The sequence below is a fragment of the Pristiophorus japonicus genome, chromosome 4 (assembly GCF_044704955.1).
Source record: "Pristiophorus japonicus isolate sPriJap1 chromosome 4, sPriJap1.hap1, whole genome shotgun sequence".
In the NCBI taxonomy this organism is placed as follows: domain Eukaryota; kingdom Metazoa; phylum Chordata; class Chondrichthyes; family Pristiophoridae; genus Pristiophorus; species Pristiophorus japonicus.
Genome location: NC_091980.1, coordinates 302,612,435 through 302,639,398, shown reverse-complemented (window position 1 = coordinate 302,639,398; position 26,964 = coordinate 302,612,435). Strand labels below are relative to the sequence as shown.

At 45.7% G+C, this 26,964-nt stretch overlaps 1 protein-coding gene across 10 annotated transcripts in view; it reads left to right on the top strand.

The window, feature by feature from the left end:
• The window catches only part of LOC139263485 (centrosomal protein of 128 kDa-like), a 519,582-nt gene that overhangs the window by 473,170 nt on the left and 19,448 nt on the right, over positions 1-26,964 (top strand). For 4 of the 10 annotated variants that reach the window (XM_070879630.1, XM_070879629.1, XM_070879628.1 and 1 more), the window contains 3 exons: positions 9,065-9,169; positions 12,975-13,034; positions 14,431-14,508. In XM_070879630.1, coding sequence (XP_070735731.1) covers positions 9,065-9,169; positions 12,975-13,034; positions 14,431-14,508 — 243 coding nt within the window. The remainder of the gene's footprint in view (positions 1-9,064; positions 9,170-12,974; positions 13,035-14,430; positions 14,509-26,964) is intronic. The other 6 variants (XM_070879632.1, XM_070879631.1, XM_070879635.1 and 3 more) reach the window with 4 other exon arrangements.

The following is a 26,964-nucleotide window of genomic DNA, read 5'->3' as shown; positions in this document are numbered from 1 at the left end:
GAGAGAAACTGTTCCCATTGGCGGAAGGGTCGAGAACCAGAGGACACAGATTTAAGGTGATTGGCAAAAGAACCAAAGGCGATGCAAGAAAAACGTTTTTTACGCAGCGAGTGGTTAGGATCTGGAATGCACTGCCTGAGAGGGTGGTGGAGGCAGACTCAATCTTAACTTTCAAAAGGGAGCTGGATAAGTATCTGAAGGAAAAAAATTTGCAGGGCTACGGGGAAAGGGCGGGGGAGTAGGACTAGCTGAAAGTCAGCACGGGCTCGACGGGCCAAACGGCTGCCTTCCATGTTGTAACCGTTCTATGATCCTGAAGGCAAGAGAGGTCTGCACCTTTCCCAGGAGAAACACTGCATGGAAATGCAAGCCACAGTGACTGAAATTATCGATTAATAGAGATACTGTGTCGATCAAGATGTCCCTTCATAAACAAGACTGTGTCCTTGCAGTTCTTTACTATTACTTTTCAGGAGCTTCTCTCTTAGCCTTGCCCCCCCTCCTCTGATTTATTGCCCTCTTGTCATCCGTTAAACTGCCCCTCCTATAAACTCTCGGATCCATACTCCTTAACCTTGGCCTCTCTATTCCGTGTTTCGGAGCTTGAGCATTGGTTGCAGCCATTGTGGTGCACCCACGAGACTGAGAGCTACGTGGATAGCACGTTTCTAGAAGTGGTCACCACACTATTTAAGAGTGTGCAGGCAGAGTGCAAGTGGGTGACCAGCAGACAGAGGAGGAGGACGAGGCTACTTGAAGGTAAATCAGTGTCAGAGCAGTGGGAGGCATTCATGGAGGAGATGTGGAGGGTTCAGGCCAAACATGTGCTTTTAAAGAAAAAGGGTAGGAATAACGGGCTCAAGTTTCGGCCTGAGTTGCTCCTATTTTTTTGGAGCAACTAGTTTAGAATGGAGCGTCTTAGAAATTGCAATTCTCGGCATTTAGTTTGCTCCAGTTCCAGTGAGTTAGAATAGTTTCATTTTAGAACAGATTTTTTTTCATAAGGGGGCGTGTCCAACCACTTATGCCTGTTTTGCAAGTTTAGGCAACGAAAATTTACTCCAAATTAACTTAGAATGGAGTAAGTGCAGATCTTTGTACGCTCAGAAAAACCTTGCCGACACTTAGAAATCAGGCATAAACATTAAACACTTCACTTTTACAAATAAAGAGCCATCATCAATAATAAATAATAAATAAATCAATCAATCAACCAATAAATCAATCAAAAAAATTAAAAAATAAATAATCACTCAATAAATAAAAATAAATTTTCTACTCACTTACTGCAGCACCGGGGAGAAGAGAGGGGGAGGGGGGAGAAGATGATGAATGGAGGGGGGAGAAGATGATGAATGGAGGGGGGTGAAGATGATGAATGGAGGGGGGTGAAGATGATGAATGGAGGGGGGTGAAGATGATGAATGGAGGGGGGTGAAGATGATGAATGGAGGGGGGGGTGGGGGGGAAGAGAGAAGATGATGAACGGGCCCCGCCAAAAACTTCGGGTGGGACCTGCACGCAGTCGATGCCAGGCCGCCGCCGATGATGCTTCGGGCGTGGCCCGCCCCCAGCGAGAAGCCGGGCAGCCCCACTGACGAGGTAAGGCCACTCAGCCCGGGGTGACGTCCCTTCGGCCTGGGATAGGGTCATCGCCCCGGAGACAGGATGCGCTGGGAGGGCCGGGAGCTACTGCGCACGCGCGCAGCTGCCGGCACTGTTTTTGGCGCAGGGCTGTAGCTCCGCCCCCAGCAGCTCCTGCTGCGCCGCGCCGACCTGGAAATGGGCGCTACAGCTATCGGAGAATCGCGAGGTAAGTATTCGGCGCAATTTTTGTTCTACAAATTCGGCGGGCCTCTCCGATGTGCGCCGTTCTAGCGGGAGTCCAAAACTTGAGCCCAACAAATCTAGAGCCCCCCGGATGTCAGGAGGCATACAGGATAGGATAAAGAAAAAAAAGGGGAGGCTTATGACAGATACCGAGGGCTAAATATTGCAGAATCTCGAGAGGAGTATAGAAAGTCCAGGGATAAAATTAAAAAGGATATTAGGAAAGCAAAGAGAGAACATGAAAAATTGTTGAAGTAAAATCAAGGAAAACGCAAAGAAGTTTTATAAATATATTAAGAGTAAGGGGATAACTAAAGAAAGGGTAGGCCTATTAGAGACCATGAGGATAATCTACGTGGAGGCGGAAGATGTGGGTATGGTTCTTAATGAATACTTTGCGTCTGTTTTCACAAAAGAGAGGGGCGATGCAGACACTGCTATCGAGGAGGAGGAGTGTGAAATATTAAATGAAATAAACATAGGGAGAGAGAGGAGGTATTGAGGGGTTTAGCAGCTTTGAAAGTGGATGTCCCCAGACCCATGAAATGTATCCCAAGCTGTTAAGCGAAGCAAAAGAGGAAATAGCAGAGGCTTTGACCATTATTTTCCAATGTATTTGTACTTTCAAAATGCTTTTGACAAGATCCCACACAAGAGATTGGTGTGCAAAATCAAAGCACATGGTATTGGGGGTAATATACTGACGTGGATAGAGAATTGGTTGGCAAACAAGAAGCAGAGAGTCAGGATAAACGGGTTCTTTTCAGAATGACAGGCAGTGACGATTGGAGTACCGCAGGGCTCAGTGCTGGGACCCCAGCTCTTTACAATATACATCAATGATTTGGATGAAGGAATTGAGTGTAATATCTCCAAGTCTGCAGATGACATGAAACTGGATGGCGGTGTGAGCTGTGAGGGTGACAATAGGAGGCTGTAGGGTGACTTGGATAGGTTAGGGGAGTGGGCAAATGTACGGCAGATGCAGTATAATGTGGATAAATGTGAGGTTATCCACGTTGAGGGCAAAAACGCGAGGACATAATATTATCTGAATGGCGGCAGATTAGAAAAAAGGGGAGATGCAACGAGACCTGGGTGACATGGTTCATCAGTCTTTGAAAGTTGGCATACAGGCACAGCAGGCGGTGAAGAAGGCAAATGGTATGTTGGCCTTCATAGCTAGGAGATTTGAGTATAGGAGCAGGGAGGACTTACTGCAGTTGTACAGGGCCTTGGTGAGGCCTCACCTGGAATATTGTGTTCAGTTTTGGTCTCCTAATCTGAGGAAGGACGTTCTTGCTATTGAGGGAGTGCAGCGAAGGTTCACCAGACTGATTCCTGGGATTGCAGGACTGACATATGAGGAGAGACTGGATCAACTGGGCCTTTATACATTGGAGTTTAGAAGGATGAGAGGGGATCTCATAGAAACATCTAAAATTCTGACGGGACGGGACAGGTTAGATGCAGGTAGAATGTTCCCGATGTTGGGGAAGTCCAGAACCAGGGGACACAGTCTTAGAATAAGGGGTAGGCCATTTAGGACTGAGATGAGGAGAAACTTCTTCACTCAGAGAGTTGTTAACCTGTGGAATTCCCTTCCGCAGAGAGTTGTTGATGCCAGTTAGAAACATAGAAACTAGGTGCAGGAGTAGGCCATTCGGCCCTTCTAGCCTGCGCCGCCATTCAATGAGTTAATGGCTGAACATGCAACTTCAGTACCCAATTCCTGCTTTCTCGCCATACCCCTTGATTCCCCCAAGTAGTAAGGACTACATCTAACTCCTTTTTGAATATATTTGGTGACTTGGCCTCAACAACTTTCTGTGGTAGAGAATTCCACAGATTCACCACTCTCTGGGTGAAGAAGTTTCTCCTCATCTCGGTCCTAAATGGCTTTCCCCTTATCCTTAGACTGTGACCCCTGGTTCTGGGCTTCCCCAACATTGGGAACATTCTTCCTGCATCTAACCTGTCTAAACCCATCAGAATTTTAAACGTTTCTATGAGATCCCCTCTCATTCTTCTGAACTCCAGTGAATACAAGCCCAGCTGATCCAGTCTTTCTTGATATGTCAGTCCCGCCATCCCGGGAATCAGTCTGGTGAACCTTCGCTGCACTCCCTCAATAGCAAGAATGTCCTTCCTCAAGTTAGGAGACCAAAACTGTACACAATACTCCAGGTGTGGCCTCACCAAGGCCCTGTACAACTGTAGTAACACTTCCCTGCCCTTGTACTCAAATCCCCTCGCTATGAAGGCCAACATGCCATTTGCTTTCTTAACCAAATTTCATTGGATCTATTCAAAAGTGAGTTAGATATGGCACTTACGGCTAAGGGGATCAAGGGGTATGGAGAGAAAGCAGGAAAGGGGTACTAAGGGAATGATCAGCCATGATCTTATTGAATGGTGGTGCAGGCTCGAAGGGGCGAATGCCCTACTCCTGCACATATTTTCTATGTTAATCCTCTCTGGCTTCAAGTGTGGTGCCAGAGGACTGGAGGACTGCTAATGTGATACCTTTGTTTAAGAAGGGAGAGAGGAATAGGCTGAGTAATTATAGGCCAATCAGCCTAACCTCAGTGGTGGGAAAATTATTGGAAAAAATCGCGAAGGACAGGATAAATCTTCATTTAGAAAGACAGGGATTAATCAAGGATGGATTTGTTGATGGAAGGTCGTGTCTGACTAACTTGATTGAATCTTTTGAGGAGGGTCGATGAGGGCAAAACGAATGATGTTTATAGATTTTAGCAAAGCTTTTAATAAGGTCCTACATGGCATACTGGTCAGGAATTCTCTGCCCCAGAGAGCTGTGGAGGCTGGGTCATTGAGTATATTTAAGGCGGTGGTAGACAGATTTTTGAGCAATAAGGGATTAAAGGGTTATGGGGAGCGGGCAGGGAAGTGGAACTGCGTCCATGATCAGATCAGCCATGATCTTATTAAATGGCGGAGCAGGCTCATGGGGTCAAATTGCCTACTCCTGCTCCTATTTCTTGTGTTCAAAAGCCCATGGGATCCAGGACAAAGTGGCAAGTTGGATCCAAAATTGGCTCAGGCAGGAAGCAAAGGGTAATGGTTGATGGATGTTTTTGTGACTGGAAGGATGTTTCCAATATGGTTCTGCAGGGCTCAGTAATCGGTCCCTAGCTTTTTGTGGTATACATCAATGATTTAGACTTGAAAGCGGGGGGCATGATTAAGACGTTTGCAGATGATACTAAAATCAGCTGTGTGGTTGATAATGAAGAAGAAAGCTGTAGACTTCAGGAAGATGTCAATGAACTGGTCAGGAAGGCAGAACAGTGGCAAATGGAATTTAATCCAGAGAAGTGTGAGGTAATGCATTTGGGGTGGGCTAACAAGGAAATGGAATATACATTAAATAGTAGGACACTGAGAAATGTAGAGGAACAAAGGGACCTGGGAGTGCATGTCCACAGATCCCTGAAGGTAGCAGGTCAGGTAGATAAGGTGGTTAAGAAGGCATACGGAATACTTGCCTTTATTAGCCGAGGCATGGAATGCAAGAGCAGGGGGGTTATGCTTGAGCTGTATAAAACACTGGTTAGACCACAGCTGGAGAAGTTCGTGCAGTTCTGGTCACCACATTACAGGAAGACGTGATTGCACTGGAGAGGGTACAGAGGAGATTTACAAGGATGTTGCCGGGAATGGAGAATCTTAGCTATGAGGCCAGATTGGATAGGCTGGGTTTGTTTTCCTTTGAACAGAGGAGGCTGAGGGGAGACCTCATTGAGGTGTATAAAATTATGAGAGGCCTGGATAGAGTGAATAGAAAGACCCTTTTCCCTTAGCAGAGGGGTCAACAACTAGGGGGCATAAATTTAAAGTAATTGGTAGAAGGTTTAGAGGGGATTTGAGGGGAAATTTCTTCACGCAGAGGGTTGTGGGGGTCTGGAACTCTCAGCCTGAAGGAGTGGTAGAGGCAGAAACCCTCACCACATTTAAAAAGTACTTGGATGTGTACTTGAAGTGCCGTAACCTGCAGGATTACGGACCGAGAGCTGGAAAGTGGGATTAGGCTGAGTAGCCGCTTGTTGGCCGGCACAGACACGATGGGCCGAAATGGCCTCCTTCCGTGCTGTAAACTTCTATGATGCTATGATTCTATTGTCACGATCACAGATAAGGTCGACTCTCAACACCACCTACATCCCCCTTCCAACCCCACTTTGTTCTACATCTACTCCTGAAATAAACTCTAAATTACAGCTGCACTTCTGAACTTCCAACTGTCTAGCCTTGGCCCTCCACTCACCACAATTCTTCTGCAGCTGTTGATGTGCTCAGCTACTCTTGTCCCCTGCACCTTTGGATGCCCTTGTCCCTTGTAAAACCAGTGCTCCCTCCCAGCCTGGTTGGCCTTCATAGCGAGAGGATTTGAGTACAGGAGCAGGGAGGTCTTACTGCAGTTGTACAGGGCCTTGGTGAGGCCACACCTTGAATATTGTGTACAATTTTGGTCTCCTAATCTGAGGAAGGACATTCTTGCTATTGAGGGAGTGCAGCGAAGGTTCACCAGACTGATTCCCGGGATGACAGGGCTGACATATGAAGAAAGACTGGATCGACTAGGTTTATATTCACTGGAATTTAGAAAAATGAGCGGGGATCTCATAGAAACATATAAAATTCTGACATGATTGGACCAGTTAGATGCAGGAAGAATGTTCCTGATGTTAGGGAAGTCCAGAACCAGGGGTCACAGTCTAAGGATAAGGGGTAAACCATTTAGGACCGAGATGAGGAGAAACTTCTTCACCCAGAGAGTGGTGAACCTGTGGAATTCTCTACCACAGAAAGTTGTTGAAACCAGTTCATTAGATATATTCAAAAGGGAGTTCGATGTGGCTCTTATGGCTAAAGGGATCAAGGGGTATGGAGAGAAAGTAGGAATGGGGTACTGAAGTTGCATGATCAGCCATGATCTTATTGAATGGTGGTGCAGGCTCGAAGGGCCGAATGGCCTACTCCTGCACCTATTTTCTGTTCCTATGTTCCGCCTGGTGTAGCGCCCATCTTCACTCCAAGTCCAAGGGGCGCAGACTTGAGCTTCAGTGGTGCACAGCTGGTTCAGCCATCTATCACCATATCTGGCTGGATCTGTTCCCTTCACATTAAATTCACAATTTCCGTCCTATTTCCAAATGCCGCCACCCCACCCGAGCGTTGCAGTCTTGTCCAGCCCACTGCTGTTCCAACTCTGGCCGCCTTTGTACTGCCCCTGTCCCCATTCTATCATTAGTGGCAGAGTGTTTATCCATGTTGTTTAATGGCTCTGGAACTCGCTCCCTACCCCTCTCTGCCCTGTTACTGATCTCCTCATCTTCAAAAACCACCTCAAAGCCTATCTCTCTGACCACCTTTGACCACCGTTCCTAATTCGTGAACTCCAGCCATGGGTAGTTTACCGTGCAGAAATATATATATACACACAAATTGTTCTTTTGACCACATTATCCCCCAATGCAGGGATAACTTACATATGTGTGCTGATGACCCACCCCCCAGCTCCGCCTCTTTGCCAACAGGCTATTGCCACCTTTTCTGACGGCCCGTCCAACCTCACGTCCCCCAATCAGTTAAACTATCCTTTCGTTTAATATCGGTAAAATGAAACCCATCCCATTTGGGTCATGCTAGTACCTGCTCGCCTCTTAACGCCAGTCCCATACAGCCTCCCCGGTTCTCAGCCCTGATTGAACCAGAAGGTGCAGGGCTGAGCCACTCCGTGCAACCCTGAAAGGGGTTTTACATAGGAAATAAGAGCAGGAGTAGACCATTTGGCCCCTCGAACCTGCTCCCCCTTTCAATAAGATCATGGCTGATCTGATCTTGGCCTCAACTCCACTTCCCTGCCCGCTCCCCATAATCCTTGACTCACTTAACATTCAAAAATCTGTCTATTTCCACCCTAAATATATTCAATGACCCAGCCTCCACAGTTCTCTGGGGCAGAGAATTCCACAGAATCACAAGCCTGTGTGAGAAGAAATTCCTCCTCATCTCAATTCTAAATGGACGACCCCTTATTCTGAAACTATGTCCCCCTAGTTCTAGATTCCCTCACGAGGGGAAACATCCTCTCTGCATCTACCCTGTCAAGCCCCCTCAGAATCTTATACGTTTCAATAAGATCACCTCTCAATTCTTCTAAACTCCAATGAGTACAGGCCCAACCTTTCTTCGTACGACAACACCTTCATCCCAAGAATCAACCTGGTGAACCTTCTCTGAACTGCTAGTACAAGTACAATGTCCCGAATCCGGCAACCTTGGGACCGAGGCCGTGCTGGTTTTTGGGTTTTTCTGGATTTCGGAGAAGAAAATCCGACATCCCGAATTCGGCAACCTCGGAGGCCGTGTCCGGTTTTCGGACAATAATTCCAGATGACTCGATCTGTAATGTGGTTTTCTAAAACAAAATGCGGTTTTTGGACAATTCCAGTTTTCGGAATTCTGGATTCGGGACGTTGTACCAGTATATCGCTCCTTAAATAAGGAGACCAAAACTGTACGCAGTACTCCGGGTGTGGTCTGCCCCGCATGCTTTTGACTTTGGGATGGGAATCCTACACCTTGCCCGTTTGTACCCCAGTACGATTCGCTAAGTCATTCTGCCTTTCCTGCCACTACTCGGGGCAGATTTTTAGAGACCCTACTCCAACTGAACTTGCTCCTTTTTGTGCCACATGTGCCTGGCATTGTCACACGTTAGCAGTATCTTAAATTACCCAGTGTCTCTTTCAATTGTGCTGCGTGCCATGTGCATTGATCTTTGGAGAGATTGCAAGGACAGATACGATCACCATAACTGTGTCAGCAATTCGTTCTTGGACACCAGCCTTTAAAACAGGTTGGTTTCAGTCAGTCTATATCTGTGAAATCTGATAGCATAAAGTCAAACCGAGCTTGTAGTGCTTAAATAAGTGTTCATTTACCACGCGTTCATGGTGATACTTGCACTTTTTTAGGGTGTGCTATATATCCTTCCATCACCTTTTTGTATGCTGTCAGTTTTCTTTGCAAAGCTGGCCTTTTCTTGATGTCGGTTTAATTCCGAGTGATGGAGTTGTACATTTTGCTTGTAAACAATTTGTGGAAACCTGCCATACAATGAGTCAATCGGAATAAGCCTACTTCAGTAGCGTTATACCTTGAGGATTAGGATGAACCACAATGACCATATTTTGCCCTACAGACTCGGATTTCACTGGTGCTTATGGGACGAAGCAGCATTACTCCGAGTGGTTTGAATTTTACACCAGAATTAAATTCTGAGCCCACACCCCATGGCTGGAAGAAAGTAAGACTTGCATTTATATAGCGGCGTTTACGACCTCAGCACATCTCAGCGCTTTACAGCCAATGAAGTACTTTTGAAGTGTAGTTGCTGTTGTAATATAGGAAACGCGGCAGCCAATATGCGCACAGCAAGCTCCCACAAAAAGCAATGGGATAATGACCAGATAATTTTTTTTTTTGTGATGTTGATTGAGGGATAAATATTGGCTTGGACACAACAACAACAACTTTTATTTCTATTGCACCTTTAACATAGTAAAATATCCCAAAGTGCTTCTTAGGAGTATTGTAAGACAAAGAATTTGACACTGAGCCGCATAAGCAGCAATTAGGGCAGGTGACCAAAAGCTTTGGTCAAAGATGTAGGTTTTAAGGAGCAAAGATAGACGGAGAGATTTAGCCAGGAAATTCCAGAGCTTAGAGCCTAGGCAACAGAAGGCACGACCAATGGTTGAGCGATTATCATCAGGGATACTCAAGAGGGCAGAATTCGAGGAGTGCAGATATCTAGTGGGGGAGGTGGGGGAGGGCTCGAGATTTCAGCGATCGGGAGGGGCGATGCCATGGAGGGATTTGAAAAGAAGGATAAGGATTTTGAAATCGAGGCGTTGCTTAACCCGGGGCAATGTAGGTCAGCGAGCACAGGGATGATGGGTAAACGGAATTTGGTACGAGTTAGGACATGGGCAGCCGAGTTTTGGATGACCTCAAGTTTACATAAGGTAGCATGTGGGAGGCCAGCCCAGGAGTGCATTGGAGTGGTCAAGTCTAGAGGTAACAAAGACATGGATGAGGGTTTCAACAGTGGATGAGCTGAGGCAGGGCGGAGACAGGCGATGTTCCGGAGGTGGAACTAGGCAGTGTTAGTTATGCCGCAGATATGTGGTCGGAAGCTCACCAGGGACAAATATGACACCAAGTTTGAGAACAGTGTGGTTCAGCCTCAGACAAATGTTAGGGACAAGGATGGAGTCAGTGGCTGGGAAATGGGGTTTGTGGTGGGGACCGAAAACAATGTCTTCGGTCGTCCCAACATTTGATTGGAGAAAATTTCTGCGTATCCAGAACTGATTGTTAGACAAACAGTCTGAAAATTTAGAGGCCACAGAGGGGTCAAGAGATGTGGTGGTGAGGTAGAGCTATGTGTCATCAGCGTACACCCGGGGATAACTCCCCACTCTTGTTCAAAATAGTGTAATGGGATCTTTTACGTCCACCTGTTTAATATCACATCCGAAAGACAGCACCTCCGACAGTGCAGCACTCCCTCAGTACTGCATGAGAGTGTCAGCCTAGATATTTGTGCTCAAGTCTCTGGTGTGGGATTTGAACCCACAACCTTCTGACATGGAGTTCCTGATTTTAGTCACTATGTCGAGGAGGCATAGAGCAGGTACCAGGGATTCTGGGAGAGACAATAGAGGATGTTGTGCTTCTTGCAAAGTATTTAGTGTTTACAGCACAGAAACAGGCCATTCGGCACACCAGGTCCATTCTGGTATTTATCATCCACATGTGTTTATCTCGCTTCCCCTTAAATGTATCTATGCTATTTGCCTCAACTATTCTTTGTGGTAGCGAGCTCCACATTCTCACCACTCCCTGGCTAAAAAAGTTTCTCCTGAATTCACAACTGAATTTATTAGTGACTTTCCAGTACTTATGGTCCCTAGTTTGGTCTCATCTGGAGGTGGAACCATCTTCTATATGCGTACCCGATCAACCCATAATTTTAAAGACCTCTCAGTTTTTTCTTTTCTAGTGAAAAGAGCCCCAGCCTGTTCATCCTTCCTAGAACATAAGAACATAAGAAATAGGAACAGGAATAGGCCATACGGCTTCTCGAGCCTGCTCCGCCATTCAATAAGATCATGGTTGATTTGATCATGAACTCAGCTCCACTTCCCACGCCCGCTCCCCATAACCCCTTATCGATTAAGAAACTGTCTATTTCTGTCTTAAATTTATTCAATGTCCCAGCTTCCACAGCTCTGAGGCAGCGAATTCCACAGATTTACAAACCTCTGAGAGAAGAAATTTCTCCTCATCTCTGTTTTAAATGGGCGCCCCTTTATTCTAAAATCGTGCCCTCTAGTTCGAGTCTCCCCCATTAGTGGAAACATCCTCTCTGGATCTAACCTGTCAAGCCCCCTCATAATCTTATACATCTCGATAAGATCACATCTCATTCTTCTGAATTCCAATGAGTAGAGGCCCAACCTACTCAACCTTTCCTCATGTCAAATCCCTCATCCCCGGAAACCTAGTGAACCTTCTCTGAACTGCCTCCAAAGCAAGTATATTCTTTCGTAAATATGAAAACTAAAACTGCCCGCAGTATTCCAGATGTGGCCTCACTAATACCTTTTATAGCTGTAGCAAGACTTCCCTGTTTTTATACTCCATCCCCTTTGCAATAAAGGCCAAGATACCATTGGCCTTCCTGATCACTTGCTGTACCTGCATTACTATCCTTTTGTGTTTCATGCACAAGTACCCCCAGGTCCCGCTGTACTGCAGCACTCTGCAATCTTTCTCCATTTAAATACTAACTTGCTCTTTGATTTTTTTCTGCCAAAGTGCATGACCTCACACTTTCCAACATTATACTCCATCTGCCAAATTTTTGCCCACTCACTTAACCTGTCCATGTCCTTTTGCAGATTTTTTGTGTCCTCCTCACACATTGCTTTTCCTCCCATCTTTGTATCGTCAGCAAACTTGGCTACGTTACACTCAGTCCCTTCTTCCAAGTTGTTAATATAGGTTGTAAATAGTTGGGGTCCCAGCACTGATCCCTGCGGCACCCCACTAGTTACTTGTTGCCAACCAGAGAATGAACCATTTATCCCGACTCTCTGTTAGTTAGCCAATCCTCTATCCATGCTAATATTACCCTCAACCCCGTGAACTTTTATCTTGTGCAGTAACCTTTTATGTGGCATCTTGTCAAATGCCTTCTGGAAGTCCAAATACACCACATCCAGTGGTTCCCCTTTGTCCACCCTGTTCGTTACATCCTCAAAGAACTCCAGCAAATTTGTCAAACATGACTTCCCCTTCATAAATCCAAGCTGACTCTACCTGACCAAATTTTGCTTTTCCAAATATCCTGCCACTGCTTCTTTAATAATGGACTCCAACATTTTCCCAACCACAGATGTTAGGCTAACTGGTCTATAATTTCTGCGTTTTGTCTGCGTCTGTAAATAGGGGCGTTACATTTGCAGTTTTCCAGTCTGCTGGGACCTCCCCAGAATCCAGGGAATTTTGGTAAATTACAACCAATGCATCCACAATCCCTGCCACTACTTCTCTCAAGACCCTAGGATGCAAGCCATCAGGTCCACGGGATTTATCTGTCTTTAGTCCCATTATCTTACTGAGTACCACCTCCTTTGTGATTGTGATTGTGTTAAGTTCCTCCCCCCTATAGCCCCTAGACTATCCACTGTCAGAATATTGTTGGTGTCCTCTACTGTAAAGACTGATACAAAATATTCGTTCAGAGTTTCTGCCATCTCCATGTTCCCCATTACTAATTCCCCGGTCTCGTCCTGATGGGTATAACCTCTCAGTTCTGGTATCATTCTAGTAAATCTTTTTTTACACCACCTCCAATGCCTCTATATCCTTTTTGTAATATGGAGACCAGAACTGTTTACAATATTCAAAATGTGGTCTAACGAAGGTTTTATACAAGCTTAACATAATGCTCTTCAATTCTATCCCTCTAGAAATGAACCCCAGTGCTTAGTTTGCCTTTTTACGGCCTTATTAATTTAGTTTTATGTTGTGCTTATCAGGGTACTGAGAGCTGGCACACTTCCCGTTTCATGAACTCTGTCAGGATCAAGCCAGGTCAGGTACGGCGCTGCTTCGATCGGTAGTAAAGCTTTCCTTCCTGCGCCCCGACTCTATATCTTGTGGATCTAGAAGCCCAGGTTGCATTTAGATCGCCACTCTCCCATGTTTACACGTTAAAAGTCCAGTCTCTGTGTCGACCAGCGATGATATTAATCCTGGCAATCCGCACATGCACAACTGGTTGTAATTCTTTGGCCAAAGTGTCACGTCATCAGCAGCGGGTAACGTCGACGTGACCTTTAGGGATTCGGTTTGCAGCCATTTTGCAATGTGTCCTTCTGCAGTCGTGTGCACCGATTGTGGAAGTGGACAATACAGACCAGGTAGGCCTGAGATTTGAGCCCCAGTCTGTGCACAGTTAGCTTGTGGGTTAGCAAAAGGTAAGTTCCTTTCTGCTATCCAATGACCCCTGCCGGAAAGTGCCGATACATGGCGAGGATGGTGGGGGGTGGGGTTACCTGTGATTCACCATTGCATGTCCCACTGGTACTCACTGCCTAGGTTGACACCTGAAGAATGGCCACCTTGGCAAGATACCAGAGCGAGGCCAAGGCACCTATGACCAGTGTGACTATACTTTCTGGAGAGGCGAGGGATGAAAGAAAAAAGAAAGACTTGCATTTATACAGCGCCTTTCACGACCACCGAACATTCCAAAGCACTTTACAACCAATGAAATATTTTTTGAAGTGTAGTCACTGTTGTAATGTAGGAAACGTGGCAGCCAATATACACACAGCAAGCTCCTGCAAACAGCAATGTGATAATGACCAGATCATCTGTTTTTGGTTACGTTGATTGAAGGATAAATATTGTCCAGGACACCGGAGATATTTCCCCTGCTCCTCTTCTAAATAGTGCCATGTTTTTATTTACGCCCGCCTGAGAAGGAAGACGGGGCCTCGGTTTAACGTCTCATCCGAAAGATGGCAACTCTGACAGTGCAGCGCTCCCTCAGCCTAGAAAGACCGTTATAAATGTGTTTGCAATGTAATCTCAGTAGCCCAGATTCTCTCTGGTGCTTCTTGCATCCTGTTTCCCCGATCCACAATACAGCAGTGTGTGACAAAACAAAAGGTTAATTTCTGCAAAGAGAAAAACCTGGTGCAGTTTACCAGTTAGGACTGCTTGACATCACCTCCAGCACTAACAAAAGAGAGCATTGAGCCATGCATTGTTATGAAAGGGAGCACTGACTCACGTGCACAGTTACTAATGAGAAAGTTGACCCACATGTTCTGTTATTGAGGAGAATTTCGACCTCTGTGTGTACTGTTAATAATGAGAACACTGACTCACAAGTACTGTTACTAGGTTTGTCCTTTCAGCGCTGTGATCTGTCTGAAAAAAACGGAGTGAGAGTATAAATATGTTTTAACTTTGTTTTGAATCTAGAGCACACAGGTGGCTTTGGACCATCTTGAATCGGTGCCAGAGAGGCTGAGTATTCTGGATGGCATCCGGGATCTGGAGGTAAAGTCACTTTAACAGTTGTTTTAATGACCCATTTTCATAACACACGTTCACACAAAATGTGGAAAGATTGAGTTGAAAATTGATGACGTGGGGATATTATAAATCTCTGATTGTGGAAGGTTCCCGACAGATTTTGGAAGTATTTGGAACTCATTATCTCCAGGAGTAGTCTCTTTGTATAAAGAAAAATGTGCATCAGAGCCTGTAGGTCAGGAATGTTGTGTTTTGTATTAGGCTTGCACCTGGGACTCCAGCGTTACGAGTGAAGATGAAGTATTGGTGTGTGGAATATAGCTCAATCCTGATCAATGGATTGTGAATTTGCCAAAATATAGTTTACTTCAATTAGGCCTCCCCGTTGATGGGAATGACTACAAATGTTGTACATTTAGAATTGTATCGTATGATCAACAGAAAATCATAATTAGAAATAAAAGCAAAATATTGGAAATACATTGGAAGCACGTCAACATCTGTAAAGGGAAAAGATGAATCAATGTTTCAGGTGAAATCCCTTTGCCAGAACTGGAAGATAATCATACTCGTGTTACAGGACTCAACAAAATGAAGTGTGTCGGGGAGAGGATAGTAAGTAAAAGTCAAGTCTGCTGATCTCTAGCAAAGAGAGAAACTGGTTCAATAACGTGAACAGATTTTAATCGGTAGCATTATCGCTTGCAGGTTGGAGGTCATGGGTTCAAGCCCACACCAGACATGAGTGCTGCATTGTCTGAGGCTTTTCCCCCTGTCTGGAGAGTCTAGAGCTAGGGGGCATAATCTCAGAATAAGAGGTCGACCATTTAGGACTGAGATGAGAAGAAATCTCTTCACTCAATAGGTTGTGAATTTTTGGAATTCTCTACCCCAGAGGGCTGTGGATGCTCAGTCATTGAGTATATTCATGGCAGAGATCGAGGAGATTTTTGGACACTAAGGGAAATCATGGAATCTCAGGATGGGGCGGGAAAGTGGAGTTGAAGTTGAAGATCAGCCACGATTTTATCGAATACTTACGTTCTTATAAGTGCCATCTTTGAGAGGATATTATAAACCAAGTCTGCTTGTTCAGGAAGATGTAAAAAATCTGGTGGCACTCTTCAAAGAACATGGAATTCTCCTGGTCTTCCAGCCAGCATTTGTCCCTCAACTAATACCACCGAAACAGAATAATCGGTCATTTATCCCATTTGCTATTTGTGGCATCTTGCCGTGAATGTGCGTGCCTCTATAATAGTGACCACACTTCAGAAATAATTCATTGGCTGTGAAGAAGTTTGAGCCTTCCTGAAGGCGTGAAAGGTGCTATGTAAATGCAAGTTCTCTCCTAACCGAACAAACAGGTAGGAAAGCTAAAAGGGGCAGCGGAATGGTACCCCTGCACACGCACACTTCCCAAATGAAGGGGAATGAGCTGAAAGCTGGATGGGAGAAATGGGCAAGAAGCTGGGGGTGAGGGGAGGGGGGGGATGGGGGGGGGAGAGTGCTGGGATGCAGGCAGCACTCTCAGTAGCGTTGTCAGGGTAGCTCCGGATGGAGGGAAACTGGAGGCGGTCGGGGTAAAATTGCACATGGGCAGAGGTCGCAGAACGAGCAGCACAGCATCAGTCGACCATTGACTTCACTAGAAGAGAATATCAGGCGTGCTGTATAACGGTCGACCAATATGATACCGCCGGTTTCGTGTCCATGCCCGTATGCAATTTCACACCCTATGAATCTCCACTGTGGCTGGGCCGTTGAAGTTCTTTTGTCAGAGGTTAGTTACCTAGTTGTATTTTATCTCTTAAGGGCACTACAAGGAGAACATCGAGCAGAAGGTTATTCTTTCCTTCAGCTATTTCCTTCACCCCTCCCCATCTTTTCTGAAGGCACTGACTCTTGGGATGGAGTTCCATGGGCGGGAGTAGCCCTCTGATGCCTTGCCTAAGTTGGCCTTTTCAGTGTACCACTTAAACGTGTAGACAGCTCCTTTCTTGCATCTTTCTATCGCAATGTCATTAGTGCCCGGGAAGAATGATGCAGCCATTGCTAGTTACTCACGAATGCTTTCCCGGTGATCACCGGTGTGCCAGCATTGATGACAGTGCATTTGAGATTGAGCATACAACGCATACGAGTAATGATGAACAGGTAAAGACCACCTGGTGCATCAAGCCTGTCCCACACAATTGCGATACCCCGTGCATCGCAACATATACACTCCACCCCACCCGAAACCATGTGATATCCTGGGTGAGGCAAAAAAACAGATTAAAAAACCCAGACCAATTTGGGGAAAAAAATCTGAAATTCCTCTCCGACCCATCTAGGCAATCAAAACTAGTGCAGGAGATCACTCTGGCCTTTAAGTTCCCTGCAGTACCAACCTTCTGAAAGAGTTAATCTCCGCTGCAGCCAGAAACAAATCCAGCTCTCACTTGAAGGAATTCAGTGAGTCTGCATCCACCACATGAAACGGCAGCTTGTTCCAGAGCTCTACTCTGGGAAACAAACCACCTCCTACCTAGATCTAGCCTTATACAACTTACATTTTTGTCCCCTGGTTCTGCCTAACCTATTTAATTGAAATAAACGGAACACCATCTATTCCCTTCATTATCTTATGAACGTCAATCATATCCCCCCACTAAGTTTACGCTGCTCTAAGGTAAAGACTCCCAACTCTTTTAACCTGTCTTGATGACTAAGATGCTTTAGACTTGGAATTAGTCTAGTGACCCTTTTGTAGGGTGTTTATTTTTCCCTCTACTCTGATTCTTAAACCTCGGAACTTATAGTGGGAAAGGACAACACGTGGCACAAAATTTAGGCTTAACCCAGTGTCAGTTTTATTACGCACAAGAAACTACTAAAACTACAGGACTAGACTTATGAGAGAAATCGACTGAAAATATACAATCACCCTTCCTGGCTGTAGCTATTGTAGGTTCGTGGTCATTGGTTCCGTGACCGGTTGGTGGTTCTTCTGGCCGTTCTCTGCAGTGCTGTTCCTTTCGTGTACGTTCCGTACTACATGTCCTTCCGTCCGTTCATCTGTTCGTTCTTTTGACCTGTGTCCGTCTGTACACATGTCCTTCTACTTCTTCTGTGTGCTTCTTCTTCCGTCTGATCCTGTCCTCCTTCCGTCTTCTGCTGAGCTGCTTCTAGCTCACATATTTATATCCAGGTTTGACTGATCTCTCGTCACTGCAGTTTCTGACAAAGTGTTTGCATCAATGCATTGTTTTGTGGTCCCCTTGGTTGATTGACTGCAATAATGAACTTGTCTGCTTTCCCATTTGCACACTGAGTCTGCAAGGCTCAAGATGATTTCCCATCTTAACACCTCGTTCCCAAAAAATGTGCAGCTGGTGTGGTTCTTTTGTTGTCCGGTCTTTTTACAGACTTGGTGTCTCTACTGGGCTTGTTTTCCCCACCCTGGTCAATCAAGTCCAAGGCCTCATGTAACAACTCCATTGTTGTTAAGCATGAAGTCAGTTTTGGTTCCTGACCGCAGAATGTCCTTAATTGTCCAGCTTAATTCCAAAAGCTTGTATTAAATTCAAAAAGCTTGTATCTTGTATTGATCAATTTTTAGTTCATGGTCTCCTTCTGTGCTTTTCTAAAGATTAGTAACCGTAAGAAAGCAAATGGCATGTTGGCCTTCATAGCAAGGGGATTTGAGTACAGGGGCAGGGAGGTGTTGCTACAGTTGTACAGGGCATTGGTGAGGCCACACCTGGAGTATTGTGTACAGTTTTGGTCTCCTAACCTGAGGAAGGACATTCTTGCTATTGAGGGAGTGCAGCGAAGGTTCACCAGACTGATTCCCGGGATGGCGGGACTGACCTATCAAGAAAGACTGGATCAACTGGGCTTGTATTCACTGGAGTTCAGAAGAATGAGAGGGGACCTCATAGAAACATTTAAAATTCTGACGGGGTTAGACAGGTTAGATGCAGGAAGAATGTTCCCAATGTTGGGGAAGTCCAGAACCAGAGGTCACAGTCTAAGGATAAGGGGTAAGCCATTTAGGACCGAGATGCGGAGGAACTTCTTCACCCAGAGAGTGGTGAACCTGTGGAATTCTCTACCACAGAAAGTTGTTGAGGCCAATTCACTCAATATATTCAAAAAGGAGTTAGATGAGGTCCTTACTACTAGGGGGATCAAGGGGTATGGCGAGAAAGCAGGAATGGGGTACTGAAGTTGAATGTTCAGCCATGAACTCATTGAATGGCGGTGCAGGCTAGAAGGGCCGAATGGCCTACCCCTGCACCTATTTTCTATGTTTCTATGTTACACTTTCCAGAGCCTCAATATCACCCACCATGTGAGGAGACCAGAACTGGACACCGTATTCCAAGTGCGGCCTGACTAAGGTCTTGTACAAGGACAAAACAGTACGCCTCGTCTTATACTCAATTGTCTTATGGATACACCCTAACACCCTATTTGCATGCAGCACTGTACGACCAGCCTGGTCCCTCACTCGCACTGCATCCTCATTGCATTCATTGAGAAGAAAGTTCTCCTTCCAGTGCCACAAGTGTTCTCTACCTGTTTTGCATTGGTTGGTCTGCCTACATTACAGTCACTCAGCATCCCACAGAACATAGTGATAAGTGTGAGCCAGCTGTATACTGCATAAATGCCATTACAATCGTAGTCCTCATGATACAGTGCAATTTGGGGAGGGAGAAATGGATTATAACAAGTGCAAGTGTTTGGAATTTTTTTAAGTTGCTTCAAAAGAAAGGGATTTTCTAAAGAGATACTAAAGGAGCAATTCTGTTTAATTTCCTGTTGAATAAATTCTTGGTCCTTATGTAATTTTTGTTAAATCAAATATGCAATTCAGGCAACACATTCATCCCCCCCAAATTTTAGTTTATCTGGGGTCCTGGGGGGTGTGGAGAGGGAGCAGAGAACACAACAATACTGAAATATTGTGAGAGGGGGAAATCTCACCATGTCTGACACTAACTGGTTTAAAGAGGGAAAGGATTGCAAAAGCACCGACTCTTTAACCATTTGGTTTTCTCAAATGTCAAACCGACACTTAAATTTGGCAAGACGGACAATTGCCATCGGTGGCTGTCAGTGATGGATATTTTCATTGTTCCAGGATGTTTTAAAGGTCATTTTTTTTTTTGTTGGGAGAGAGAGGGAATTGATATTAAATTTTCTAGGAAAAACCATCCATTTATTTCACGACTGCTATAATAGTTGCTCAGACAAATTTTGTTTGATGCCGCTCCTGTGAAGCGCCTTGGGGCGCTTTACTGCATTAAAGGCGCTACGTAAATGCAAGTCGTTGTTGTTGTAGTAAAAGTTTGGGGATCTATCATGTGGTGCACAAAGTGCTGCTGGGAGGCATTGAGCGACGCACTTAATATTAAACACGAGGTGCTACGAGGAAAGTGTTCCAACAGAACAGCCTTTATTTTAAGTGAAGGATTGCAACAACCAAAAGTATAACCACGCTAGATCTCGCTCTTCAGATTCCCTATAATGCAGAGAAATAAATGTAGGCAGTGTGCTTTAACCTTTCAAAGGACTGTAGCAGGAGTTTAGTGCTGTTTGAAATGGAAAAGGTTACGACTGTTACTGCTTTTATGAGACAGTGTCCCCTTGGAATTCATCCCATGAGTCTTCAGTAATAACCCATACCGTTGCTTCATTTCAGTTTTTTCCTTTAATTTTTGTGTGAATTTTGTCGTCATCAGGTTGAAGGATATCAATCTGTGCTCGCAAATGGAACACATTTAAGAATTACTTTGCCACCCATTACTTAGCACTCGCAGGTCAGGTCCAGTGCAACCATCCACAGAGCAAAACTCCCTTTGCTCCACTCCAGCAATGTGCCTTGCACCACCTCTTGAGCACCTCCTAAGGTGGCAGTGTGAAATTTTGCACACATGGTCGCCTTCATGGTGAGATTGCCAATCTATGCAGTTTGGCGCTCTGGGCTCTTACAGACAGCACTGAGATGGCCCAAAAGCATTTCACTTGGGACCCTTGCAACCAGCAGAGTGTGAAGACTTGCATCCCTTTAATCTGGGCTCCATTTGAATCATTGCCATGGAACTGCACGACTCAGTCCCCCTCAGTGTTTTAACAGCAATTGCAAGTGGTTCTTACAGCTGGGTAAAAAGCTCCGCTGATTCTCGTACAGTGGAAGAAGATGCTATTCAGACAAATAGCTCTTTGCCTTCTTTAACCCTAAGCCTGTGAAATGAATACAAACTTCAACTTGGTTAGCCTAAGTGCTGTGTTGTTGCTGACAATGGGAACATATTTCTTTCTGCCAACTGTCCAAGTGTGACTCTGAATGCATTATCCATGCTTACACAGGCCCTTCACCTGCAATGTATGTTTCTGCTATATTTAACAGACAGTGTCAGCATCTCCCCTTGTTTAAGCACATGCTTGCAGCGGACTCAGCCGTAACAATTTTCTGAAGGAGGCAAATAAAGCCAAGGAGAGAAATAACTCTAATTCCTTCCTGACCACCGACTCCATCCCTCTCCCTGGCAACTGTCTGAGCCTGAACCAGACTGTTGGCAACCTTGGTCATATTTGACCCCGAGATGAGCTTCCGACCACATATCCGCACCATCACTAAGACCACCTACTTCATCATCCAAAATATTGCCCATCTCTGCCTCCGACTCAGCTCATCAGCTGCTGAAACCCTCATCCATACCTTTGTTACCTTTAGACTTGACTATTCCAAGCACTTCTGGCTTGCCTCCCACGTTCTAACCTCCGTAAACTTGAAGTCATCAAAAACTCAACTGCCCGTGTCCTAACTCGCGCCAAGTCCCATTCACCCATCACCCCTGTGCTCGCTGACTTACATTGGCTTCAGGTTAAGCAACGCCTTGATTTTAAAATTCGCATACATGTTTTCAAACTCCTAGGCTAGCCCCTCCCTATCTATGTAATCACCTCCAGCCCCACAACCCTCCAAGATATCTGCGCTCCTCCAATTCTGGCCCCTTGAGCATCATCGATTTTAGTCGCTCCACCATGGGTGGCCTTACCTTCAGCTGCCAAGGCCCTAAACTCCAGAATTCCCTCCCTAAACCTCTCCATCTCTCTTTCCTTCTTTTAAGACGCTCCTTAAAACCTTTGACCAAGCTATCCCCAATTATCTTTTTATGTGGCTAGGTGTCAAATTTTTTATAATGCTCCTGTGAAGCGCCGTAGGACATTAAATGCGCTATATAAATACTTGTGGTTGATGACCGCATAACTGGTCAGGTAGTTCACTTGAGTTGACTCATTGGTCTGCTCACTTCAGTGCTATGCACAGTCGTTCCCCTTTGCACCACTGGCATTGGGGTTTGAATTCGAGCCTCTTAATCGATGGTTCAATGCTATGACATTCTAGTGCTGCGCCAGTGCGCCAATGCAGCCTTCGGCCGCCTGAGGAAAAGATCAGGCCCTCAAATCTGCCACCAAGCTCATGGTCTGCAGGACTGTAGTGATACCCGCCCTCCTGTATAGCTCAGAGATGTGGACCATATATAGTAGACACCTCAAATCGCTGGAGAAATACCACCAACAGTGTCTCCGCAAGATCCTGAAAATCCCCTGGGAGGACAGACGCACCAACGTTAGCGTCCTCGATCAGGCCAACATCCGTAGCATCGAAGCACTGACCACACTCGACCAGCTCCTTTGGGCGGGCCACATTGTTCGCATGCCTGACACAAGACTCCCAAAGCAAGCGCTCTACTCAGAACTCCTACACGGTAAGCAAGGCCAAGGTGGGCAGAGGAAACATTTCAAGGACACTCTCAAAGCCATCTTGATAAAATGCAACATCCCCACTGACACCTGGGAGTCCCTGGCCAAAGACCGCTCTAAGTGGAGGAAGTGCATCCAGGAGGGCACTGAGCACCTCGAGTCTCGTCGCTGGGAGCATGCAGAAAACAAGCGCAGGCAGCGAAAGGAGCGTGCGGCAAATCAGTCCCAACCACCCTTGCCCTCAACGACTATCTGTCCCACCCGTGACAGAGACTGTAATTCCTGTATTGGACTGTTCAGTCACCTGAGAACTCACTTTTAGAGTGTAAGAAAGTCTTCCTCAATTTCGAGGGACTGCCTATGATGATGATTATAGTTAAGAGACTTCCTGTGAGGGGGGCGGGGGAGGAGAGGAGGGGGGCGGGGGAGAGGAGGGAGGAGAGGAGAGGAGAGGAGGGGGGAGGAGAGGAGAGGAGGGGGGGAGGGGAGGGGAGGAGAGGAGAGGAGGGGGGGAGAGGAGGAGGGGGGTGGAGAGGAGAGGAGAGGAGGAGGGGGAGAGAAGGGGGGGGGGGATGATGGTGGGGCTGAACGAGATTACAGAGATAGGGAGGGGCAAGGCCATGCAGGGATTTGAAAACAAGGATGAGAATTTTGAAATCGACATGTTTAACCAGGAGCCAATGTCAATCAGCGAGCACGGGGGTGATGGGTGAGTGGGACTTTGTGCAAGCTAGGACACGGGCAGCCGAGTTTTGGATGACTTTAAGTTTACATAGTGTAGAATGTGGGAGGCCAGCCAGGAGTGCGTTGGAATAGTCAAGTCTCGAGGTAACAGGCAAAAACACACCACCCCAGTTGCAATTATTAAGGGTATGGAAAAAGTTAACCCGGAATATTACTTTAACTTAAACTGTGGGAGTAGAACTAAGGAAACTAAAGTAAAAGGTAATTTTAGGACAGATGTCAGGAAATTCCTCTTCCAGCATGTGGAATAAACGTCCAGGTGAAATAGTGGAGACAAAACCACAATTTTATATAAACAACAATGGGGGAGATATTAGGTTTTCTCTGGATAGACGAAATAAAATGGTCGGAATGGTTTTCCTTACCTGTAATTATCTTGTGATATAGCACCTTTTAATGTAGTAAATTGTCCCATGACACATACTAATAACATTCATATTTCCTACCAACGCATAGCTCCTTTCATGGAGTCACAGAATAAGGGGTCGGCCATTTAGGACTAAGATGAGGAGAAATTTCTTCATCAAAAGGTGGTGAATCTTTGGAATTCTCTACCCCAGAGGGCTGTGGATGCTCAGTCATTGAGTATATTCAAGACAGAGATCGATAGATTTTTGGGAACATAGGGAATTAAGGGATATGGGGATAGTGCGGGAAGGTGGATTTGAGGTAGAAGATCAGCCATGATCTTGTTGAATGGCGGAGCAGGCTCGAAGGGCTAAATGGCCTCCTCCAGCTCCTATTTCTTATGTTCTTGCACTTGGCTATATTGAATATCAACTGCCACTGATTTGACTATTTGCGGATTTTATTTTATCTCCTTTTGTCGGTCCCTGGCTGCTTCCTCCAACCGTACTGCTTCTCCCCCCAGTTTAGTATCGTGATAATAGTCATCGGTTATAATCAACATAAGCGAGCAACAAAGTTCGAGCATTTGGGAATGGCAGTGGCATACCGATTAGCAACTTCACTAAACCAAGGGAAAGTGCACAGAGCATCAGTTGTTAGTTCTGTGACTTAAAGATCATAATGGAACACACAACCTTTAGTTCAGTGGTGTAAAAGTATTACTTGGAACAACACGAGAGAATTCTATCCCCTTGGTGATCATGACCGATTGATCTGCCTTCCAGTTTGATGCTGATTCAAAGGTTTGCCAGCAGACCAATCTCTGTGGCTGACATCCCCAGTGCAACTGTGTCTTCAATTTTCTTCTGAGCAATCTGGCATTGCAGAGGTAGAAGGCGTTTATTGAGTGGCAGTTTTGATGAAAATGTGGTTGGAACTTCAGCTCTATCTTCAAAATGATACTTCTGGGGCACCTCTGCTCATTATTGGAACTTGCTACAATCACAAAAACTTCAAATCACAAGCCATCTGTTTATTTCTCTCATCCTCCTTTTGATTGAAACTTTTTATTGTTGATGCTAAGAAATCTATCATGTGTGTCACCTCCACTAGTTGGAAGAGGCGACGGTGCCATAATGTCTGTGGGAGGAACAAATGTATACCTTTAATTATCCCCAACTATAGTTCTGTTTGTATGGAGTTTCAATATTTTCTTTGCCCATTGGTATCTTACCAGAGCCACCTTGATTTTAATTTTTAGAACCCCTATTGTTATTTGGCAAAGATCATTGGATGTTGTACTATGCTTGTGTGTGACTCTTGACTTTAACCGTTGTACTGCTGGTATGAGTTTGTGAAATGTCTTCTTCTTAGGCAGTCCCTCAGAGTCGAGGATGACTTGCTTCCACACTAATATGAGTTCTCAGGTGACTGAAGAGACCAATGTGGGACCTACAGTCCCTGTCACAGGTGGGGCAGACGGTGGTTAAAGGGTGGGGTGCTTGGGTTGTCGTGCGTTCCTTCCGCTGTTTACGCTTGCCTTCCGCATACTCCTGGCGAAGAGACTTGAGGTGCTCGGCGCCTTCCCGGATGCTTCTCCTCCACTTTAAGCGGGCTTGGGCCGGGGATTCCCAGGTGTCGGTGGGGATGGTGCATTTCTACAAGGAGGCTTTGATCAGCCATGATATTGTATGGCGGTGCAGGCTCGAAGGGCCGAATGTCCTGCTCCTGCACCTATTTTCTGTTTCTATGTACCCTTGAAGCATTCCCGCTGCCCACCTGGAACTCGCTTGCCGTATTGGAACTCCGATTAGAGCGCTTGTTTTGGGAGTCTAGTATCGGGCATGCGGACGATGTGGCCAGTTCACCGGAGCTGATCGAGTGTGGTCAATGCTTTGATGTTGGGGGTGTTGGCCAGAGCGTAATGTAACCCAGGATTAGACGGCACTTTTGTATTGATGGTGGTGAATGCATTATAAAGGAGGCAAATTCTGCAACTCTGGTGCCATTTAGTGGGACCCAAGAGCAGATGTCAGAGACTCAAATCATGTGGGTATCTTCCTGTTGACTCTGCAACAGACACATGAGTACAATAAAAGGGGGAGCGCAATGCTCCAAGGTCAGGAATTTCCATATAAGTGCCACACTCCCAGACTGAAGGAGCAATATAAAAGTGCTTTCTAATACTGAGCTCTCAAATATTTCTCTCGCATTGTGCTGAGCAGTTATATAAGGTTTCAGATGCCCAGAGGAATTTATATGGTAGTTGTAATTTAAGGGTTTAGAAAACATCTCAAAGCATGATCAGCATTAGACCACCAATGAAAGCTGGGTGGATCAACAACAAATTGCATTTATATAACGCCTTTAAAATGGCAAAACATCCCACAGAGGCATAATTAGACACAAATGGATGCTGAGCTAGAGAAGGAGAGGGGTGAGCCAAAGCTTGGTCAAAAGGTGGGTTTTAAGGAGAGTCTGAGAGGGGTTAGAGAGAAAAAGAGGTTAAGGAAAGGAATTCGAAAGCATGGGGCCCAGATAGCTGAAGGCACAGCCACCAATTTTGGGGTGAAGGAAATATAGAAACATAGAAAATAGGTGCAGAAGTAGGCCATTCGGCCCTTCGAGCCTGCACCACCATTCAATATGATCATGGCTGATCATTCACCTCAGTACCCCATTCCTGCTTTCTCTCCATATCCCTTGATCCCTTTAGCCGTAAGGGCCACATCTAACTCCCTCTTGAATATATCAACGAACTGGCCTCAACAACTTTCTGCGGTAGAGAATTCCACAGGTTAACAATTCTCTGAGTGAAGAAGTTTCTCCTCATCGCGGTCCTAAATGGGTTACCTCTTATCCTTAGACTGTGTCCCCTGGTTCTGGACTTCCCCAACATCGCGAACATTCTTCCTGCCTCTAACCTGTCTAATCGCGTCAGCATTTTATATGTTTCTATGAGATCCCCTCTCATTCATCTAAACTCCAGTGAATACAGGCCCAGTCGATCCAGTCTCTCCTCATATGTCAGTCCTGCCATCCCGGGAATCAGTCTGGTGAACCTTCGCTGCACCCCCTCAATAGGGAGGGAGGATGCCCGTGAAGCCGGAGTTGGAGGAATAGTGAGTTCCAGGAGGGTTGTAAGGCTGGAGGAGGTTACAAAGATAGCAAGAGGCTACCTTGAAGGAATTTAAATTCAAAGGTAAGAATTTGGTGCTGCTGGGGGACGAGGAGACGATGTAGGTCAGCAAAGACAGGAATGAGGGGTAATTGAGGAGCAGTGTTTTGGTTGAGCTGAATTTATGGGTGCTGGAGGATGGGAGGTCAGCTAAGAGAGCATTGGAATAGTTGGGTCTTGAGACATGAATGAATGTTTCAGCAGCAGTTAGGCTAAGGCTGGGATGGAGGTGGGCAATGTCACGGTGGTGAGCTTGGGTGGTCTTTGGGTTAGAGAGGATTATGGGACTTGATGCTCAGCTCAGCTGAGGCTGCAAACAGACTAGTTCAACCTGAGATAGGGGGCAGGGAGGGGGATAGAGTCGTTGACAAATGTATGGAGATACAGACAGGTTCCGAAGACAATGGCTTCAGTTCAGCGATTGTGGCTCATTGAAGGCTGGATCA